General features: G+C 39.8%; 2 protein-coding genes across 2 annotated transcripts; one reads left to right on the top strand and one right to left on the bottom strand.

Moving 5' to 3' along the window:
• Positions 1-948: 948 nt before the first annotated feature.
• Positions 949-7,002, top strand: gamt (guanidinoacetate N-methyltransferase). Its single transcript, XM_034677829.1, has 6 exons — positions 949-1,322; positions 2,929-3,074; positions 3,173-3,236; positions 4,887-4,954; positions 5,212-5,322; positions 6,754-7,002. Exons 1-6 carry the CDS (start codon positions 1,142-1,144, stop codon positions 6,892-6,894), a joined length of 711 nt encoding a protein of 236 aa, XP_034533720.1. The 5' UTR covers positions 949-1,141; the 3' UTR covers positions 6,895-7,002.
• Positions 7,003-10,392: 3,390 nt separating this feature from the next.
• Positions 10,393-18,209, bottom strand: ndufs7 (NADH:ubiquinone oxidoreductase core subunit S7). The gene is made up of 8 exons (XM_034675893.1): positions 18,111-18,209; positions 17,320-17,356; positions 15,896-15,967; positions 14,305-14,425; positions 13,783-13,962; positions 13,430-13,476; positions 12,766-12,854; positions 10,393-10,823 (listed from the first exon to the last, which is right to left on the bottom strand). Exons 1-8 carry the CDS (start codon positions 18,124-18,126, stop codon positions 10,726-10,728), a joined length of 660 nt encoding a protein of 219 aa, XP_034531784.1. The 5' UTR covers positions 18,127-18,209; the 3' UTR covers positions 10,393-10,725.
• Positions 18,210-19,048: the final 839 nt, after the last annotated feature.

Here is a 19,048-nt window from a genome sequence, read left to right as displayed (position 1 = left end):
CTGTTGACATTCATTTTACATGGACAAGAGATAAGAGGTATCACTTTGTCCACAAGGGGACGTTAGAATCGATACAAACCAAAAGTTCCTCACAGCAGCTTTAAAGGAAAAAATAAAATATGAAATATAACAAAAACATACATTATGTACACTTTATCCTGTCACTCTTAACCTAACCAGAGCTCAGAGGTCTGTCTGTGCTCAGCTGAGATGTGGTCTCCTTCCTCTGGCATTAGAGACAGGTCGCTTCCACTCTGTTCCAGAGGAGGAGAGGAAGTGTTCCTTGTGTGATCTGGAGGAAGTTGAAAATGAAATGCACTTTTTATTCTACTGTCCTTCATATCATGATCTCAGGTGCCTCCTTTTCAACAAAATATCAGAAAAATGTCCCGTTTACTCACATAGTGTTCCAGTTTGCTCGGTTTGTGTTAAATGCTGTTCAGCAGCGTAGGAGCACACTCTATGTCTGATTTAGTTGTTGTCACTGTCAAATGTCTGAAGTGTACCACTGTGCTTTTTAATTACTTTAGGTCATTGTTGGACTTGTGGAGTATTGTAACTACTCTTCTGTCTTCTTTTTTTCTTTCTCTTCTTCTGTTGTTGCTCCTATTTTGTTTTGTTTTTGTAGTGTCTTGTAAGTCCATACAGGCTGGGCACCTTTATGGTGCACGACACGATGAATAATAAAGAAACTAAACTTAAAATAAATAAATAAACTAAACTATGTATTGATAAATGAGGGTATTGGTGTATTTGGTACTAGCATATCTGTACAAATGTTCAGTAAGGTATGGTAAATAAAAATGTCTACCCCTGCTCTGATTAAACACTGAAATTATCCTTGGATAAATATATCAGAAACATAAATCCCTCTCAGAGTCTGAGGTTTATGATGTTTAGATATTCAGCTCTGAGTGAGTCATCTTATTTATGGAGGATCTCAGGCTGCCTCCGTTCATTCCCTCGGAATGTGTGTGAGCATTTGACCCGTAGTGAAACTCCTGCAGAGTCAGCACTTCGGAGACCGATATAAACCACCTCCTCCAGCCTGTCACCCTCTTCTGTGTGGAGACAGAGTCCGCCAAACCGTTCACCAGAACCAAACAACAACCACAGCCTTCCACCTTCACACCACAGCAACATGACCTCCTCCACCGCTCAGCCCATCTTCTCCAAGGGAGAGGACTGCAAGGCCTCCTGGCATGATGCGAGCGCCGGGTACAATGAGACCGACACCCACCTGGAGATCATGGGCAAGCCCGTGATGGAGCGCTGGGAGACCCCGTACATGCACTCTCTGTCAACCGTGGCAGCCTCTAAAGGTAAAAACTGACTGATTAAATACGAAGACGTAACGGCGTCCATTATCGGACACGACATCCACTCCATTAAGTGCGTCCGATGATGGACTCCGGTTGATAGACTGCTTTAAAATAGCTGTGTTTTAAGGGTCTCCTGCGACTTTGAGACACGTTAGTGCAACTTTAAGTAAAACAAAAAATATTGATATTAGTTTTGCATACAGTTATAATGTCGCTGTGAATTTGCTTGCTTTGAAAACAAAGAAACAAATGTTTTAATTTGATTTTAGCAGCCAGAGTAAGGATACTGCACCCATGCACCTGTCATGTTCCAATCCAAGCCACTTTATTTATATAGCACATTTAAAAAAACACAATCAAGTTTTGCAAAGTGCTGCACAGTGAGGAAAATAAGTTAAAATGCTGTCAGAAAATAAAATAGAATAAAATAAATATCATGATAAAACACTTTAAAAATAAATAGAATAAAGACACTTTAAGAACAAATAAAAATCCAATAAAACATCAGACAGAGACAGAGACCACACAAATCTCATGCTGGGTTGAAAGCCAAGGAGTAAAAATATGTTTTAAGGCAGGATTTTTAAATCGGTAATGTTAACCTTTAGAAATATTAAATGAGATAACCTCATATTTAGATAATTATACACAATTTTATCTTAAATGTGGCATTTGCACATGCATTAAAATTTGCAGCTTTGACTGAGATAAAATAATTGTTCTTGAATAAATCATTAAATCAGTTAACAACCAGAAGTGTTTGTTATCCAATATTCTGTCTTTATAAATGGAAAATAAATAAACATTTCTTTTTGTTTGCACATATCTCAGTCTTCCTTTGCTACACTAACTGAAAGGACACGTGTAAGTGTGTGAGCAGCATGGTGCTCAGTGCTCTGTGAATACTACAGCAGCTGTTACTCTACTCATGGGAACTGACCAAGAAGACTGCAGGGGGAAACAGCTCATCTGCTCTTAGCTTTGTGTGAAAATAGACTGATCCACACACCCTCGCAGACATGTGGGAAGGGACTAGCATGTGCACCGAAACCATCCACAGAACGCTGCTGCACTAAAGCATGCTTCCTCTGCACTCGGATGAAACATGTAGTGGAGATTGGACGCTATAAGGAATTCTGCATGAATTAAAAATGCATTTTTCTCAGCTGTGGTTTCTGTGGACGTGTTTGGTGTTATCTGATCTGACTTCAGCAGCGTGCATTTTGCAGGAAATCTGTCTTTGGTGTGTACAAAACAAAATGAAAGTAAAATTACGCTCAGCAGCTGATCCAAGAGCCAATAAATCCTCATAAAGAGGTCAGTTAACAACAAGTAGCCTTTACCCCTCATCTATTTATAAGCTGCTCTGGAAATGAAACCCTTTGGCCTTTTTGACCAGACACATGTTACAACCAACGAGCTCTCAATCCACACCCAGGGAGGGAGACACGTTAGGAAGTGAAGCTTTCAGCAGCAAAATGACAGGAGTAAGGACTCTGGTCTTAAAAACATTTAAAGTGGAACCTTAATGAACCCTGGTTGACATTGAACAAGCTTCAGCAGAGTCATATTTTCTGATTGTGCAGTTTTGTGTGTTCTTTGAAAGGTGGTCGGGTTCTGGAGATCGGTTTCGGCATGGCAATCGCCGCCACCAAAATGCAGTCTTTCCCCATCGAGGAGCACTGGATCATCGAGTGCAACGACGGCGTCTTTGCCAGACTCGAGAACTGGGCCAAATCTCAGCCCCACAAGGTCAGTCAGCTGATTCAGTCCACCTGTGGTGATACATGTTTGTGTAGCACTGTTTGCATTTCCTGTTTGTAAATCTGCTCTCTTCTGTGCTGCTGCAGGTCGTCCCTCTGAAGGGCCTGTGGGAGAACGTTGTCCCAACGCTGCCAGACAACCACTTTGATGGTGAGGAATCAAACCTCAGCTCTCAGTGATGTGTCAGAACGAATACCTCTCTGGGTTTTGAAGTAAACGGGAGCAGGCAGGTCGAACAAATCAAACTAAACTGTTTCTTCAAACACCTGAAAACTGTCAGAGTGCATCAAAATCTAACGAGAGTGTGTCCATCAACACATCAGGGTTTAAAAGCAGCTCTGCACCAAATTATTTACAAACGGTAACCTAAAAATATGAAGCCTAAGCAGAAGTGCGAAAAACTGCAGTTCATCGAGTGTCCACTAGAGGCTGGCTGCAGGAACATGGAAACCACATACACACCAATTCAAAGAGACGATCTTTACAGCAGAAAAAAACATGTTCACAGTAGAGATGGGCATTTCAAGCCAAAATACTATCCGATAATCATTGGTATCTATTTGACGAATAATCACCCCCCCACACACACGCACACACACAAACACACACACACACCTGTCCCATTATCGTCCAGTTTGTGTGGCAGTCTCATTAACATGCAACATGATGAGGTGCTGTTAGTAGCGAGCACTGTCAGCGTCTGTCTCGATCGTTACGTCAGTGTTTCTGTGACGTGGCGTGGCGTGTGTGTTTACATTTTACAGCCACACTCAGTCTCTGGAAATACGCGTGTAGTAGTGTGAGATTCAGAAACCGAGAAAATCGCTGCGACTGTCGTAATGTTTTCTTCTTCTTTTGCTATTTAATGGAGTTAGCATTCTTCTTCTTCTTCTGTTAGTTAATGCGGTTAGAAAACAGCTTTAAGACGCTCTTTAGCCACCGTCTGGCGGGAATACAGTATTACAACCAGACACCGGTGAAAACGATGAAAAATGTTACTTTTACAAAGAGAAAATATTTGAATATTCAAAAATCATTGCCCATCCCTAGTTCCTCAAGTGTCCACTAGAAGCTGGCTGTAGAAACACCAGAAACCACATACACACCCATTGAAAAAAGACGATCTCAAAGATGGTTACAGCCTGGTTCAAAAAAACAGTTAAGGGGGTGCTGGTGGCCTAGCGGTCTAAGTGTCCCACATACAGCTACAGACCTTGTCGCAGGGGTCGCCGGTTCGATTCCTGGCCGGTCGACCATTTCCTGCTCTCTGCTCCCCACACTTCCTGTCTCTCTTCAGCTGTCCTTTCAAAATAAAGGCAAAAAGGCCAAAAATATAACTTAAAAAAAACAACAACAAAAAAACAGTGAAGGTCTGAGTAACTAATTTCTCTATCAGCACACTCTATTTTTATATCTCGCTATTTCCGAAGATATTAAACTTACGAACTTTGCCCTAATAAGGGCGTGGCTGACTTGATTGACAGGTGGGAACATTGTAGCTGTTAGCGAGGAGGCTAAAGGCCCGCCTCTTTACCTCACACTAGCTCAACAGAAGTTATGTTGAGTGCATTATTTCCAAGATGGCAGCCGCCGACGATCAGCTTCAAAACAGAAGAGTGACGTCACTGATACTACGTCCATTATTTATACAGTCTGTGGTTATTTATCACTGACACCTAAAATAAAGATGAATAATCCATTCAAAGTGGTTTAAACAATACAAGGATGTGATAAAAACAATGCATCAAAATAACAATTCACATGTTGTATAATAACTTCCAACACTGTGTCCCTCTCCAGGCATCCTGTATGACACATACCCTCTGTCAGAGGAGACATGGCACACTCACCAGTTTGACTTCATTAAGGTAGGTAGTTTGAGGGTCATACAGCGCTCCTGTGACGGGTCCTGAGGAGATTACAACTCTCCACCAGGATTATTACATACTTGAAATTGTTTGCATGAAAAGTGGATTTTGAAGCAGCCACACGTTTATCAACGACCAGTTTCAGTTACTTCATCGCTCATATGCTGCTATATTTAGAGCCGGTTTGTCTGCTTCAGGTCGTTTTGGGACGGAGCAGGACGCCTGATTGATTTGGTTTTGTGTGCGTTCCTCTGCAGGGTCACGCTCACAGGATGCTGAAGACCGGCGGCGTCCTCACCTACTGCAACCTGACCTCCTGGGGCGAGATGCTCAAGACAAAGTATGACAACATCGAGAAGATGTTTGAGGTTGGTCCCCTTTATTCTAAATCACTCTTTGAATATCTGAAGTTTTTAAGACATCTTAGCTCTGTGTTTTTCAAACAGTACCATTTTTTTAAAACCAAATGTTATCCTAAATGTTTTATACAATATTTACTCAGAACCTTTTTATTGTGTATTCTATTCTAACAGGGAATGATACAGTTCCAGCTCAGAAGTGTGTCAAAGTTTCTGCTGTAGAATCACAGAGAAAGCCAGATATCTTAAGTTGCTGTTTCACCATAATTTTCACTTCATTTTTTTTAGGTTTTAAGCCGCAGTTAGCTCCCACAAGTGTTCCCCTTCAATTTGCATACTAACTTAACTAGTAATTTTGCAGTTTTTTTTACACAATAATCAAACTACATAACTCCCTTAGAATTCATGTCTTGTAGATTTGTGAAAACAGCTGTTGTTACTAAAGTTACTTTATCTCAATTCAATTCAAAATACTTTATTTATCCCTGGGGGGAATTAAAAGGCCAGAGAGCAGTGGTTTAATAAGTAGCAATATACACAATATCACGTTCACACAAAAATACATGTATCCCAAAATATAACTTTAAATTTAAAATTAAATTGAAGTGTGGGCTGATGGAATCTTGGGCATCTGGAATTTCATATGTCTGATGTTTTTAGTATACAAACTTTAGAAACAGTCCCAGTGATTCCTCGTCAGTGATTGTTCCACGGTGATGGATTCTTCTCTGCCTGTTGTGGTGGATTGAACATGAACCTGTCCTCATTCAGCTCTCCTTCTTCTCTGAGCTCTGCGGTTCACACACCTTTAGAAATAAACTAATGTCACAACTTTGCACCCTGCTGCTATCATCACCACCTCTCATGGTTTAACTTTCTTTGGAGAGATCGCTAACCTAAAGTTTCTCTCACCTGCTCCGCTCCTTCATCATATTGATGGACAGGATCCAAGATGAAAATGTCCGTAGTTTGCCGAATTAGCATGCTAACTGAAGCTAACGTTTTAGCCACATTGTTTTGATGCTGGTCTATGGTGTCAACAAGCAGAAGCTAAATGTGTCTGAACTCTTTTCCGTGGATTGATTTGACATGACGTGTGATCAGTTTGCCTCTGGTGTTGCTCATGTTAGTGAAAGTTAATAACCGTAGTCAAGAGGTTTCAACCAATCAGAATCAAGCATCTAGTTAGAAAGCTGGGGAATAATGTTGGTTAAAGTACGTGATACTTCCTCTGATGTATGTCCTCTGGTTTATTAATCTTAATAACCGTGTAGACTCGTGTTTTTGATATTTATCTGCATCGCTCAGCTTTAAGTCCGTCCATCAGGGTTGAATGAGTTCAGTTTTTCTCTCATGCCTCAACGACTTCAAGGTTACTGATAAATATGATCAGACTGAGCCGCCTCGCAATGACCCGCTCCGTCTGTTAATGATTTTCAGGAGACCCAGGTGCCTCATCTGCTTCAAGCCGGCTTCAAGAAGGAGAAGATTAGCACCACCACCATGGACATTGCACCACCCAGTGACTGCAAATACTATTCCTTCAACAAGATGATCACCCCCTCCATCATTAAGGAGTAAAGTCCACCACTGCAGCCTTCGTTTTTTTTACTCTAAAGTGCCTTAACCATCCGACATCCTCATTCTGTCTCACTGTCCCACATTTCAATAAACAACCGTCCAATCTAAGCTCATGAGGTGCCAGAGTTTTATTCCTGTGTGGTATCACTTCTGAATATCCTGCTTTTTATCTGAGTTGCAGTGAAGGTTGTGCTGCTGCAGATTCTGCTGCATCAGGGGGTTTTCATACAGCTTATTCTTCCCCAGCAGCACACACGTGAGAAACCAGCAGACAGAATCAACATGACACCAACAAAGTGTGTTTCCACCTCGCTGAGCCTCCTCTGTGTAAGGTCCTAAATCACCCGGCGTCTCTCTCGCCACGTTTTCCTGCAGATATGAGCACATGTGTTCTGCTGAGTGTAGGTAAAGACTCAGATATGAGGGTATTAGATGCTGAATCAATGCATAATACTTCAGCGTCATGCATGTCAGAGGAGGGTCTTCCTGAGCACCATCCTAAATGTTTTATCTTATGGTTATTAATCTTCCTGCACGCAGCGCTGATACATGGTGTGAGCTGTTTAAAGAGTGATCCCGGGTGAATGAAGAAGTATTAGATAGGATGAATTTATGGCGGTAGATATCGGTGCATGTTATCTGAACACACGGGGATAAGTCACCACCTGGCCGAGAGACATTAATCATTAGGAGGATGGATGACGCAACAGCAGCTGCAGTCCAGTGGGGAACTACAGCAGCTGGTGGAGCTCAGACCTGAATCAGGAGCACATGACTCACATATGTGAAGTCGAGACCACCGAACAGAGAAATATGAAGAAGCAGGAAGATTTTAAGAAATAAAAAAACAGTGGGTCATGGCTGGTGTTCATTTTTAAAGCATGATCACAGTTTGATTCCAGCTCCTTAGAATTAGAAGGTTTGCATCTCGTTATGGAGTTTTTACATTTTCAGGAACACAAAAAATACAGATTTCCTCTAAGGGGGAATCAATTCAGGATTGTTTACACAATTTTATGACTTTTTTTAATACAAGGTAAATAGCTTTTTAATTCATGAAATTAGAACTGAAGGTCAAGATACTCATGACACTATTAAAAGAAGGCTGACATAACCTAGGACCAAGATGGTGACATTCTCTGCATTAATAGGAAAGAAGACTTTACATCTTTACTGTAGCTTAGATGTTTGTGACTGAAAGCTTGATTTACAAGTTTTTAGCAACAATAAATATTAGTGGAGTTAGAAATTATATATATATATACACAAAAATGGCAAACTTGGATCAAACTTTGCATTTGTTTCATACTTTTGGATTACCTCTATCAGATACTCAAATACAATATGTTCCGTTTATATGACCGAACCATAGACAGGTTATTAAAGCAAAGAAAATCATCTGAAAAATATTATAATGTAAAATATATCCCAAAAAATTAAAATAATTATTTACTTTAAAATATAAAAAATGGAATATAAAATATAATATAATCAATATAATATTACAATTTTAAAATATATACTATTTTACCTTAAAGTTTAAAAAATATAATATAAAGTATAAAATAAATAATATAATATAAAAATTTAAAAATATATATTTTACCTTAAAATAAAATGTTCTATAATAAATACAATATTAAATAAATAAAAAAGTAGTCTTGTACCTTAAAATATAAAATATATCATATAAAATAAAACATAATTAATACAATATTAAATTAAACAAATAATGATATTGCACCTTAAAACTTAAAAGATATAATATTAAATGTAATATAACTCATATTACAATTTAAAAATATTTAATATTTTTAGCTATAAGTATTCAAAGTATTAGAATATGAAATAAATATATAAGGAAAATATTTTCATCCGCACAGTTTCTTTGGAACTCTTAAAAGTATATATATGTTTTCTTGCTTTGCAGTGTTTGAGTAAACCATGTTTTTAGAGGCGTCCTGCTTAAATAAGAGCAGAGTTTGTGAGCATTGATGATAAACATGCAGGTTTAAAACATCACACACGAGTTAACCTTTAACAAGAACTTAGTATATGTTTACATGACTGTGTCACCTTTTAACTGCACAACCGTCATCCTCACTAAGCCACCGAGAGCCAACACACGAGATAGCATCAATGAGCAACCCTTAAGAACACAGACGAGTCTAACTGGATATCATCTACCAGTCAGGGTCCAGGAGGAAGACACCCTCTCTACTTTTAAGAGTAGGCTCTTATAGTTAGGGATGGATCAGGCTTGGACCAGCTCTTAGTTATGCTGCTATAGGCTTAGACTGACACACTGGGATCCTGTCTTCCCTCTCTCTCCTCTCTCTGCCTGTCTCTTACTGAAACTCTTCCTGTCCCATTAAAGTTACTAACCATAGACCTTTCTGGAGTCCCTGAGCTCCCTTGTCTCACAGGTTCCTCTGGATCTCTGCTGCTGTGGACGTGCCAGACTCCAGCTGCTACAACTACTACTATCTGTCTCCCCACTATCATCTCTCTCTCTCTCTTCATCTCCCTCTATCCCTCTCTCCATCACGGTAGGTCTCAGCAGATGTGTGTCTAAAATGTGTCTGGTCCTGCTGGAGGTTTCTGCCTGTTAAAGGAAGTTTGTCCTTGCCACTGTAACTTGCTAAATGCTGCAAAGTGCTCTTTAAGATAAAGCTTATAGTTAGAGCTGGCTCAGGCTTGGACCAGATCTTAGTTATGCTGCTATAGGCTTAGACTGACACACTGGGATCCTGTCTTCCCCTCTCTCTCCTCTCTCTGCCTGTCTCTTACTTTAACTCTTCCTGTCCCATTAAAGTCACTAACCATAGACCTTTCTGGAGTCCCTGAGCTCCCTTGTCTCACAGGTTCCTCTGGATCTCTGCTGCTGTGGACGTGCCAGACTCCAGCTGCTACAACTAGTACTATCCGTCTCCCCACTATCATCTCTCTCTCTCTTCATCTCCCTCTATCCCTCTCTCCAACACGGTCTCAGCAGATGTGTGTCTAACATGAGTCTGGTCCTGCTGGAGGTTTCTGCCTGTTAAAGGAAGTTTGTCCTTGCCACTGTAACTTGCTAAATGCTGCAAAGTGCTCTGCTCATGGTGGATTAAGATGAGATCAGACTGAGTCCTGTCTGTAAGATGGGACTGGATCTGATCCGGTCTTGATGTTGGGTCTTTGTTAATAATAGAACATAGAGTACGGTCTAGACCTGATCTGTTTGGAAAGAGTCTGAGGAGAACATCTGTTGGGATATAAGATTGATTGATTGCAGGAAGGTAATTCTTCTCTCTCTGCATGAAGTTACAGAATATGTAAGATCACTGGAGTGTTGCAGAAGCACACCATGACTTCTGGGTTTCAGAACAGACAATAAAAATGTTCAAACCTCTGCAGAGTGAAGCAGAGCTGTGAAGGTCAGAGTCTGTGATCACTGGAGCCCCCTAGTGGCTTTAAATGGTGCTACTGCTTCAAGTAGAAAGAAAGACATCACAATAATTCTTATCATGAGCCCAGTTTATTCAAAATAATATTTAAGATCATACAGGATTACACTCTTCTCCTGCCGGCACAAAGTATTCAGTTTAACAAGGAGGGAAACCTGCATGAGGCTATTTCTGTCTCCAGACTTTTAAACTATGAAAGCAGGAGGGGATGAACTGAGCGACGGCTGAGTGAGGTGGAGAGAAGCAGCATTGCTCTGTGCGTACATAACAACAGTGAGTTTATTGAAGCTGGTTCCTGAAGCTCTACACTGAAGAGGAGCCGCGCTCCAAATGAAACCCGAGATACAAGATTTACATAATCAGACACACTCACATATATAACACATTACTTCCGATACCAGATCCTCATCTTCTTCTCACGCTTGATCTTCCTCTGCAGCTGTAGAGTCCCGTACAGGAGGGCCTCTGCGGTGGGGGGACACCCTGAGGACGGAAGGGGGACGACAGAGAGAGTTACAGGAGTACAGAGTAAACCAAGTATTTGATTAGAAATCTATAATTTATACATTAAAGTAACAATAAACACATGATGGGGAAGCTGCTATCACTGTTACTCTATGACTTCTTCAGGTCCTACATGTTACCCTGACTGACTCCCACCATAGGCACCGAGCTTTAGTGGTGTGACTCCGCCTACAGGAGCAGGAGGGTGTGGATGCTTGAGCGTAAATCCACACACGACGGCTGAACGTCTCTTGAAAGCACTCGTCTTTAACTCGCTGCTGCCTGTAACTATGATGTTTTATTAACAGCCAGCAAAAAGGGCTGCGACACCAAAATGGTTGCTAATTAATCCTCCAGCAGAGGCTGAGTGGATAGAGGAGTCTGATATATGGAAATAATGATTTTCTCACTAAACCTAAGAGCAGAAAACATTTTAGAGTAAAGGGAAAATTGGCTTGTGTACGTATCATTAAAGGATTAATCAAAATCAGAAATACTTTATCCCAGGGAGGGAAATTCTGGTTCTCTCATAAACAGTATGTAAGAAAGTCAAAGTATTAATAGAAGAAGGAATAAAATAAGATATAAATAAGAATAAAATATAATAAAATAAAGATCAAATAGAATAGAGTAAGATAAAATAGTAATAAAGTTTATACAGAAGCGTAGAATAGTTAGAATTACCTATGTACAAAAGCACTGGCAATGAAGGAGATATATATACACAATGCTTCTGTTGTAGTAGAATGATTAATAATGAGTCACTACTGCATGAACTGACTGTATTTTCACTATTATAACATAAGGATGGATTGATGACCCATTGAGCTGTGTTGTCTACTTATGCATGTTTAAAGCTGGGGTTGGTAATCAGATTTAGAAACACTTTTTGTTATACTGGTTAAAATGATCTTCATGTCCTGATGGTAATCAATACATGATGTGTTCTTAAAAAAGAGCAAAGAGAAGCTGCTCTCTACAGCCGGAGTAAACCTGGGAAAACACCAACCAATCATTGTTTTTTGGGTGCCAAAATTTTAAACCATTCAAATCCCGTCCTGCTGTTCTGCCCGCCTCCTGCGTGTACATTTCCCCGGCGTGAACTCTGAGTCCCCGTCTCCTGCCTCTGCTTCCCCTAACTCTACTGACTGCCCCTCTCGCTCGACCTCGGGCCTGTCCCCGCTGACCCGATGAGGGTCTTTGCTCAGGACTGTAGTCCGGATCAGAGTCTAAAAGCTCTCACCACGGGGGCTCAGAAAATGTAGATGTACTGTAGCGTCCGTCCGGACGCTGTAGGGATGACGAGCTGATTCATGAACACGTTGATCTTTAATAACCGGTCACTGTCGGCCGTTACCACGCCAACCAACAAAGCAACAATCAATGTTTGAATGAATGAAGAACTTCTCCTCTTGTCTCTCCTCTCTCCTGCTCACACACTCTACACCTCTCCTGATGCCTTCACTGACCGTCAACACTGTAGGAATTAAGAGCATCTACACTGAACATGTTTAACAAACAGTAGAGCTGTTACAGTATTATATATGTGTTATAACTTTTCTCCTGATATCGTGTCACCAGTACAACTGGATAATGCTAGCATGATAGTTGTGAGTACTAACAGCAGCCATGTTTGTTTGTGTTTTTAACTTTCACTATGAGAATGTTTTGGTGAGGATCGGTTTTGAATCAGTCACCATCATATGGTCGCATTCAAATTCATGCTAGTTTTCCGAGACTGCCAACCCCAGCTTTAAGAAAATAAAGTTGAAACAAATGTTTTGAAAAAGGAACAGAAAAGAGTCAACCTGAAAATGTTGCTTTAAAGAGTTAAAGACACTTTCTTTAAGACCTACTCCCCAGGGATCTGTGTTTGAAACACACAGTTCTTAAAGGGGGTTGTGTGAAATGTAAAAGTTACCTGGAACATAAATATCCACTGGTATGATTCGGTCGCAGCCTCTGACGACAGCGTAGGAGTAGTGGTAGTATCCTCCTCCGTTAGCACAACTGGAAGACAAAAATCAGGAAGACACCTTTAATGATGAAGAGCCTTAAAGCCTGGTTTGTACTTCTGTGTAGGATCAACGGCGTAGCCTACGCTTTTGGTCTGTGTAGCTTCTGAACCGACACATGTAGCCAACATACTCCTCCTCTAAAATGTAACAATGCATTAAATCGAGCGAGCCCTGTGATTGGTCCACTTTGCGATTCTTCATGTAATCATGTCTGTATGATAAACAGTAACATGTATCAGCTGTAGATTAACATAACACGATCTGAATCGCTGTGAAAAAGTAAACAGAGAACGTAGCGGGACCAGAACCAGGCGACAAGCTATCAGAGGGACCACACTGCCCTCTAGTGTTTGGGCAGAGTACTGCTGTGTAGGGTCCAGGCAGAAGTAAAAAACAGGCTTTTACTCTCAAATGTTTAGAAAGCAACACAGCAGGGAACACACGTGTGACCTGCTGATCAAGACACTTGCAGGAATTGACAGAATCAGATCAGAATCTGATGAAACACATTAAAGGTAAGGTGGAGAGATGATGGAAACATGTAACCTGATCATATCTTTGACTCACCTTCCCATAGAAATGACGTATCTGGGCTCAGGCATCTGGTCGTACACCTGTCAGAGAGAAGAAGAAGTTCAGGCGCTCATAAATAACGTCTGACTAAGACCTAATCTGTCCTCTCAGCTGGAGGGAGGCTTTGAGCCAGTCTACCAATCCACCGCCAGGCTGCTCTTAATCCAGCCTGCGTTTGAACAGCTATACTGTTCTGAGCGCTGCACACAGACACGTCTGAGGGAGAACAATCGCAGCTGATTATCTGAGAGCGACGCAGGAGGAGAGACTCTCTGTGATTTCTCCTCCACTTTTCAAACAATCATTCTCGACACGTTCGCTCTGAAGGTGACAGAAGCATCTCTCACCTTACGCAGAGCCGGAGCCATCTTATTGGTCAGCGTTCCTGCCACGATCATGACGTCAGACTGTCGGGGACTTGCTCTGAACACCACTCCGAAACGGTCCATGTCGTACCGAGGGGCCGCCATGTGCATCATCTCCACGGCGCAGCACGCCAAGCCGAAGGTCATCGGCCACAGAGAGCTCTGAGGCGCAGCAGACGAGGAGGAGTTTAAAAAAACACCAAGACAACGAAACAACAACAACGTGTTCCTGTGTTTAATCTGAGTGTGACTCTGAGACCTCTGCTGCTCTCTCACACTGTTCAGTGTTATTCAGCTGAGTGTGACTCAGAGTGTGTGGCTGTCTTTGTTAGAGTTGTCTGCATGCTGTTAGACCGACACCAGAGAGTCTCAAATCAACGCTGAACACACACGACCTCATTTTATTGAATGTTTGCAAACCGATAAGGTGTCTCTGTTGGTCAAATGAAGACGTACCTGAAGTATTAAAGTATTAACAGAGATAAAATCCTGTTGTCTACTCACCCTGCGGGCCCAGTTCACCAGGTCGTCCAGCTTAGTGATCACATACTCTCCTTTGCTGCTGGCTACAGCTGCTGGTTTGGCTGCTGCCACGGCCGTGCTCTTCTCTCTGACTGGAACCAAGCTGCAGCAGAGAAAGGAAGGAAACTTTATCATGTGCACAAAGTTCACTGAGTGTCTGTTCTTCTTTCTGATCAAGAATATCTGTAAACTTTGAAATGTTCCTCACGAAGAGAGCTTTCTGTTTTCATGACCCTAAACTCTGAACTCTCTGACTCTGGACATTAAAACATCGAGCTCTCTGAGTGTTTTTAAAAGAAAACTAAAGACTTACCTTTTAAATTAAAAAGTAAATATGTTAATAATAAAATAAAATAACATCAGTACAGTAAAATTAATCAAATAAGTAAGGATAAAAATCAGTTAAAGTAAAAAATATCAGATAAATACAAGAAATAAATTGATAACTAAGAAAATAATGAGATAAATACATGTTGATTATAATAATGATTACAACAATGCAGTCCAGGTCTAAAATAAATTACTACAAATATATATCTTTTTTATAATTTTCTCTTTTAATCTTTTATTATTTATTTTTATTTATATGTTGTATTTATCTGATCTTTTTAACTTTAACTGGTTTTTAATTTTCCTTCCTACTCTTACTTATTTTATCAATTTTACTGTATTAATGGTATTTTATTTTGAAGGATATTTTTAATGATTAGGTATTTTATTATTTTACCCATTTCTGTTGTTTTCTGTCTCTCGACTTTAAATGAAACACTTTGGGCTGCATGCTTGAACGTAAGGAAAGGTGTTATATAAATAAAGTTTTGAGAGAGAGAGAGAGAGAGAGAGAGAGAGAGAGAGAGAGAGAGAGACAGAGAGAGAGAGAGACAGACAGAGAGAGAGAGAGAGAGACAGACAGAGAGAGAGAGAGAGACAGAGAGAGAGAGAGAGAGAGAGAGAGACAGAGAGAGAGACAGAGAGAGAGAGAGAGAGAGAGAGAGAGAGAGAGAGAGACAGACAGACAGACAGACAGACAGACAGACAGAGAGAGAGAGAGTGCGCCGCATCGGGTGAGGACATTGAGATATGCTGTATAGGTGACACCATCGTTCATTAATGCATATAAAATATTTAATATATGGTGAGTGTAGTGTGTTGTGAATATATATAATGTACTGTAGGAATTTATGTGCTTTGGCAGTAATATCTCATTGTTCATGCCAATAAAGCAAATTTGAATTGAATTGAATTGAGAGAGAGAGAGAGAGAGAGAGAGAGAGAGAGAGACAGAGAGAGAGAGACAGAGAGAGAGAGAGAGAGACAGAGAGAGAGAGAGAGAGAGACAGAGAGAGAGAGAGAGAGAGAGAGAGAGAGAGAGAGAGAGACAGAGAGAGAGAGAGAGAGGAGAGAGAGACAGAGAGAGAGAGAGAGAGAGAGAGAGAGACAGAGAGAGAGAGAGAGAGAGAGAGAGAGAGAGAGAGAGAGAGAGAGAGGGAGAGAGACAGAGAGATAGAGAGAGAGAGAGAGAGAGAGAGAGAGAGAGAGAGAGAGAGAGAGAGAGAGAGAGAGAGAGACTCACCTTGTTGTTGTATTCTCGCTTTTTGCAAAGCTGTGCAGACTCTTCTGATGAACAGCAAACACTGAGAGGGGCCTAAAGAGAGACAGCAAGTTAGAGATACAAAAAATGTCTGAACAAGGAGAACAAATTAAAACTCAACAGAAAGGAGAAAAAACAGCTGATAAAATAAGTGATCGCCCAACACATGAGGTCAGTTTCACCATATGTTAAAATGTTCTCCTCTTTACTATATTGTATGTTATGACCATTTGGCTGACTCACATGTGAGTTTATACAATGAATTGTTTTAGGAGCTTTTTGTCTCCTAAATTTAGCGAAGCCTGAATTTAAGGATTAACTCGACTCCTCTCCAAACAGAAGCTGAGGGCTCCTGTTGCCAAAAGTGAGACTGCACAGCCTGCAGAGCACTTCAGTTTGAGTCATCACTGTTTCAGCGTGAACGCTCCTTAATGTGAGACGTTTCTGCTTTCTGAGAGTTACAGAAACCAACCAAAATAAAATATTATAGACATGTGGATTGGGAGTGGGTATTTTTTTTAAAATATAAAAAATACACTTTAAAACACTGTTCAAGGTTTGGAAAGGAATGACAGCAATTTTAGGTTATGAACATCCTAAGATGTGTGAAGTGCTGTATCTGGGAAATTTAACACAGGAAAATAAACAAAGCAAAGACAGGTACCTGGCTGGAATACTACTACTGGCATCAAATAAAGCTATAATAAGAAAGTGGTGTAAGGAGGACCCCCCCACTCAGAGAAACTGGTTGGACATTATGGAAAAACTACACAATATGGAGAACTTAACACCCAATTTAAGACTTCAATAATCTGCCTGCCAAGGAAAATGAGAAAAGTGGACTGACTTTATAACCCATCAAAAAGCCTGAAGAGAATGGACTATCTCAAAGGAGGCTGAACTGACACCAAAGTTTGTATGTGTTTATTTTGATGTAACCTCATCAAGAAAAGCCAATAAAATATAAGTAAAAAAAAACAACTCTGTTCAATCATTTTAAGATGCTGTAAAGTTATTTTTTAAATTATTTTAAAGTCTATACTTTATTTTATTGTTATTTTTAATTTTATTATTTTTGCATATGGATTGTGGGGTGGATTTTGGAGTGTTGGGATTTTGTATTTTTAATGTATTCTATTTATTACTTCCATTATTATTTTTATGTACAGCACTTTGGTCCAATATCATTGTGTGAAAAGTGCTTTACAAATAAAGTCTGATTAATTAATTGATTAATAAGTTGAATATTTTTGTGAATATTCCACCTGCATTTATTTCCTTTGTAGTAGCATCTCCATTAATATCAGGTGATAACTGTATTGATGTCAATATGGTGGACCTGTAAGACCATCACTGAGCTGGATCAGATTTATTCCACAACATGGATCAGGATTAAAGGTTCTTACCTTGATGAGAAGCAGCCGAACAGGGCCAGGCGGGGCGCTGCAACATAAAGACAAATAAACAGTGAAGACATGTTTTTATAAAACTGTTGTCTTTCTTATATTCTTAAATGTCTGAGCATAAAAACAACACTGATGTGTGACATAACATGTTACTCTGTTTGGTAACAGTGCAGCCAATAACCCTGAGAGCCTCCTGAGACTACTGGACAATGCAAAGTTAGCACAACATGAGCATCGATACCTCACTTTAGGTTGTTTTTAACATTTCAGTGTGATCAAATATTAACATTTTCTTCTAGATTAAGTGTTACATGATGTGTGAGCATTCCCAAAGTAGAGATCAGCCCTGTTGCCCTTAAAATGAGCTCAAACTCCCGAAATCAGAGATCAGAACACTCAGGAGAGCTTGGATTGAGTGTTTTCTACAGATGGAGATATTAACAGCGACACACAAACAAGTCTAATGAGGTGTTCTGACCTCGTTGAAGATTAAATAAACACAAACATGGACTCTTTCTGAGTAAACATGTGTTTAAAAGCGTTAGCTTCTGTTAGCTTGGCTGCTCCTGGACCTCCAGCTGCAGCTCACGTAAGCGACCTGCATGCTAACGCAGGCAGAGCAAGGTCAGTGTGTTCACTCAGACAGCAGCCAGTAAAACTCTTTCCCGCGCTTTTATTCCTCCTTATTAAACTTATTTAACTCAACCTTTAATAAATACTCTATAAAACACAACTCAGGAAACCTACATGTTCAAATAAAAGCAGATTATAGCAGCCAAAACATCACTCACCAGCTAACGCCGCCATCTTTAGGATTTCAGTTACGTCAGACTACTTCCGGTGTCGTTATGAGCGCGCGCTCTAGATGGCGCTGCTGCTGTGACCATTTAAACCACAGAAGGTCAAAGTGTTGATTATATACTGACTTTACTTTGGTTTATTATAAAGAGTTTTAACTGACTGTAATATGTGTCAGTTAATAACATTTGAGCCACATTGATCTAAACATTGATCTCCACTGTTTTATTGACTTTTTATAAATTAATTTAAAATCTTATCTTCCAAACTGATCCGACTATTTTTTCTAATCTTGCTCATTCTGCCTGGAATAATATTCAGACTAAGTTATAGCCTACATAATTCAGTCACCTACAGACCTACAGTTGGCCTATATCTGACTGGTAGACTATAGGGGAGGCAGGGGCAGTTATAAAAAATGACTATTGTTAAATATGCATGTTTTCCAGAAGAGGTGGGCACCGGTTGTTTCATTTATTTTTTTCAGTTGACTTTCTGATGGACTGATTTGTGATATACATTCTTATTATTATTATTTTTTTTACTCATCTTGAATACTGTCTGCACCTTAATATCATTTGCACTGTTATCTATTTACATTGTCCATTTTTAAACTGTCACTGCACTACCTGCACTGTGTACATAGGCTGTCTTTATATAACTGTATTTTATTATATTTTATTATATTTTATATTTAAATTTTAGATATTTAAAAGCTGGAAGAGAGAAACAGCATCTCGTTTTTCCTGTATGTCTCGTAAATACAGTGAGAATTGACAATAAAAACCTTTGAATCTTGAATCTTTATTTATTTATTTTTTAAAGTGTATTGTATCTATTTCTATTGTTTTGTATTATTCTAATTATTATTATTTGTATTTATTTATTTAACTTTATTCATTTATTTGTATCTATTTGTTTTATATGTATT

Source organism: Notolabrus celidotus, chromosome 2 (genome assembly GCF_009762535.1).
Source record: "Notolabrus celidotus isolate fNotCel1 chromosome 2, fNotCel1.pri, whole genome shotgun sequence".
NCBI lineage: Eukaryota > Metazoa > Chordata > Actinopteri > Labriformes > Labridae > Notolabrus > Notolabrus celidotus.
Note: the sequence above shows the minus strand (reverse complement) of the source record. Positions and strands in the feature narration are given on the sequence as shown.

Coding starts and splice junctions, on each gene's coding strand:
- gamt (XM_034677829.1), top strand. CDS start 1,142: ATGACCTCCTCCACCGCTCAGCCCATCTTCTCCAAGGGAGAGGACTGC. Junction 1,323..2,928: donor AACCGTGGCAGCCTCTAAAG/GTAAAAACTGAC, acceptor GTTCTTTGAAAG/GTGGTCGGGTTCTGGAGATC. Junction 4,955..5,211: donor ACCAGTTTGACTTCATTAAG/GTAGGTAGTTTG, acceptor GTTCCTCTGCAG/GGTCACGCTCACAGGATGCT.
- ndufs7 (XM_034675893.1), bottom strand. Junction 14,426..15,895: donor AGCGAGAATACAACAACAAG/GTGAGTCTCTCT, acceptor TCTCTGCTGCAG/CTTGGTTCCAGTCAGAGAGA. Junction 10,824..12,765: donor AGTGGATATTTATGTTCCAG/GTAACTTTTACA, acceptor TTCCGTCCTCAG/GGTGTCCCCCCACCGCAGAG.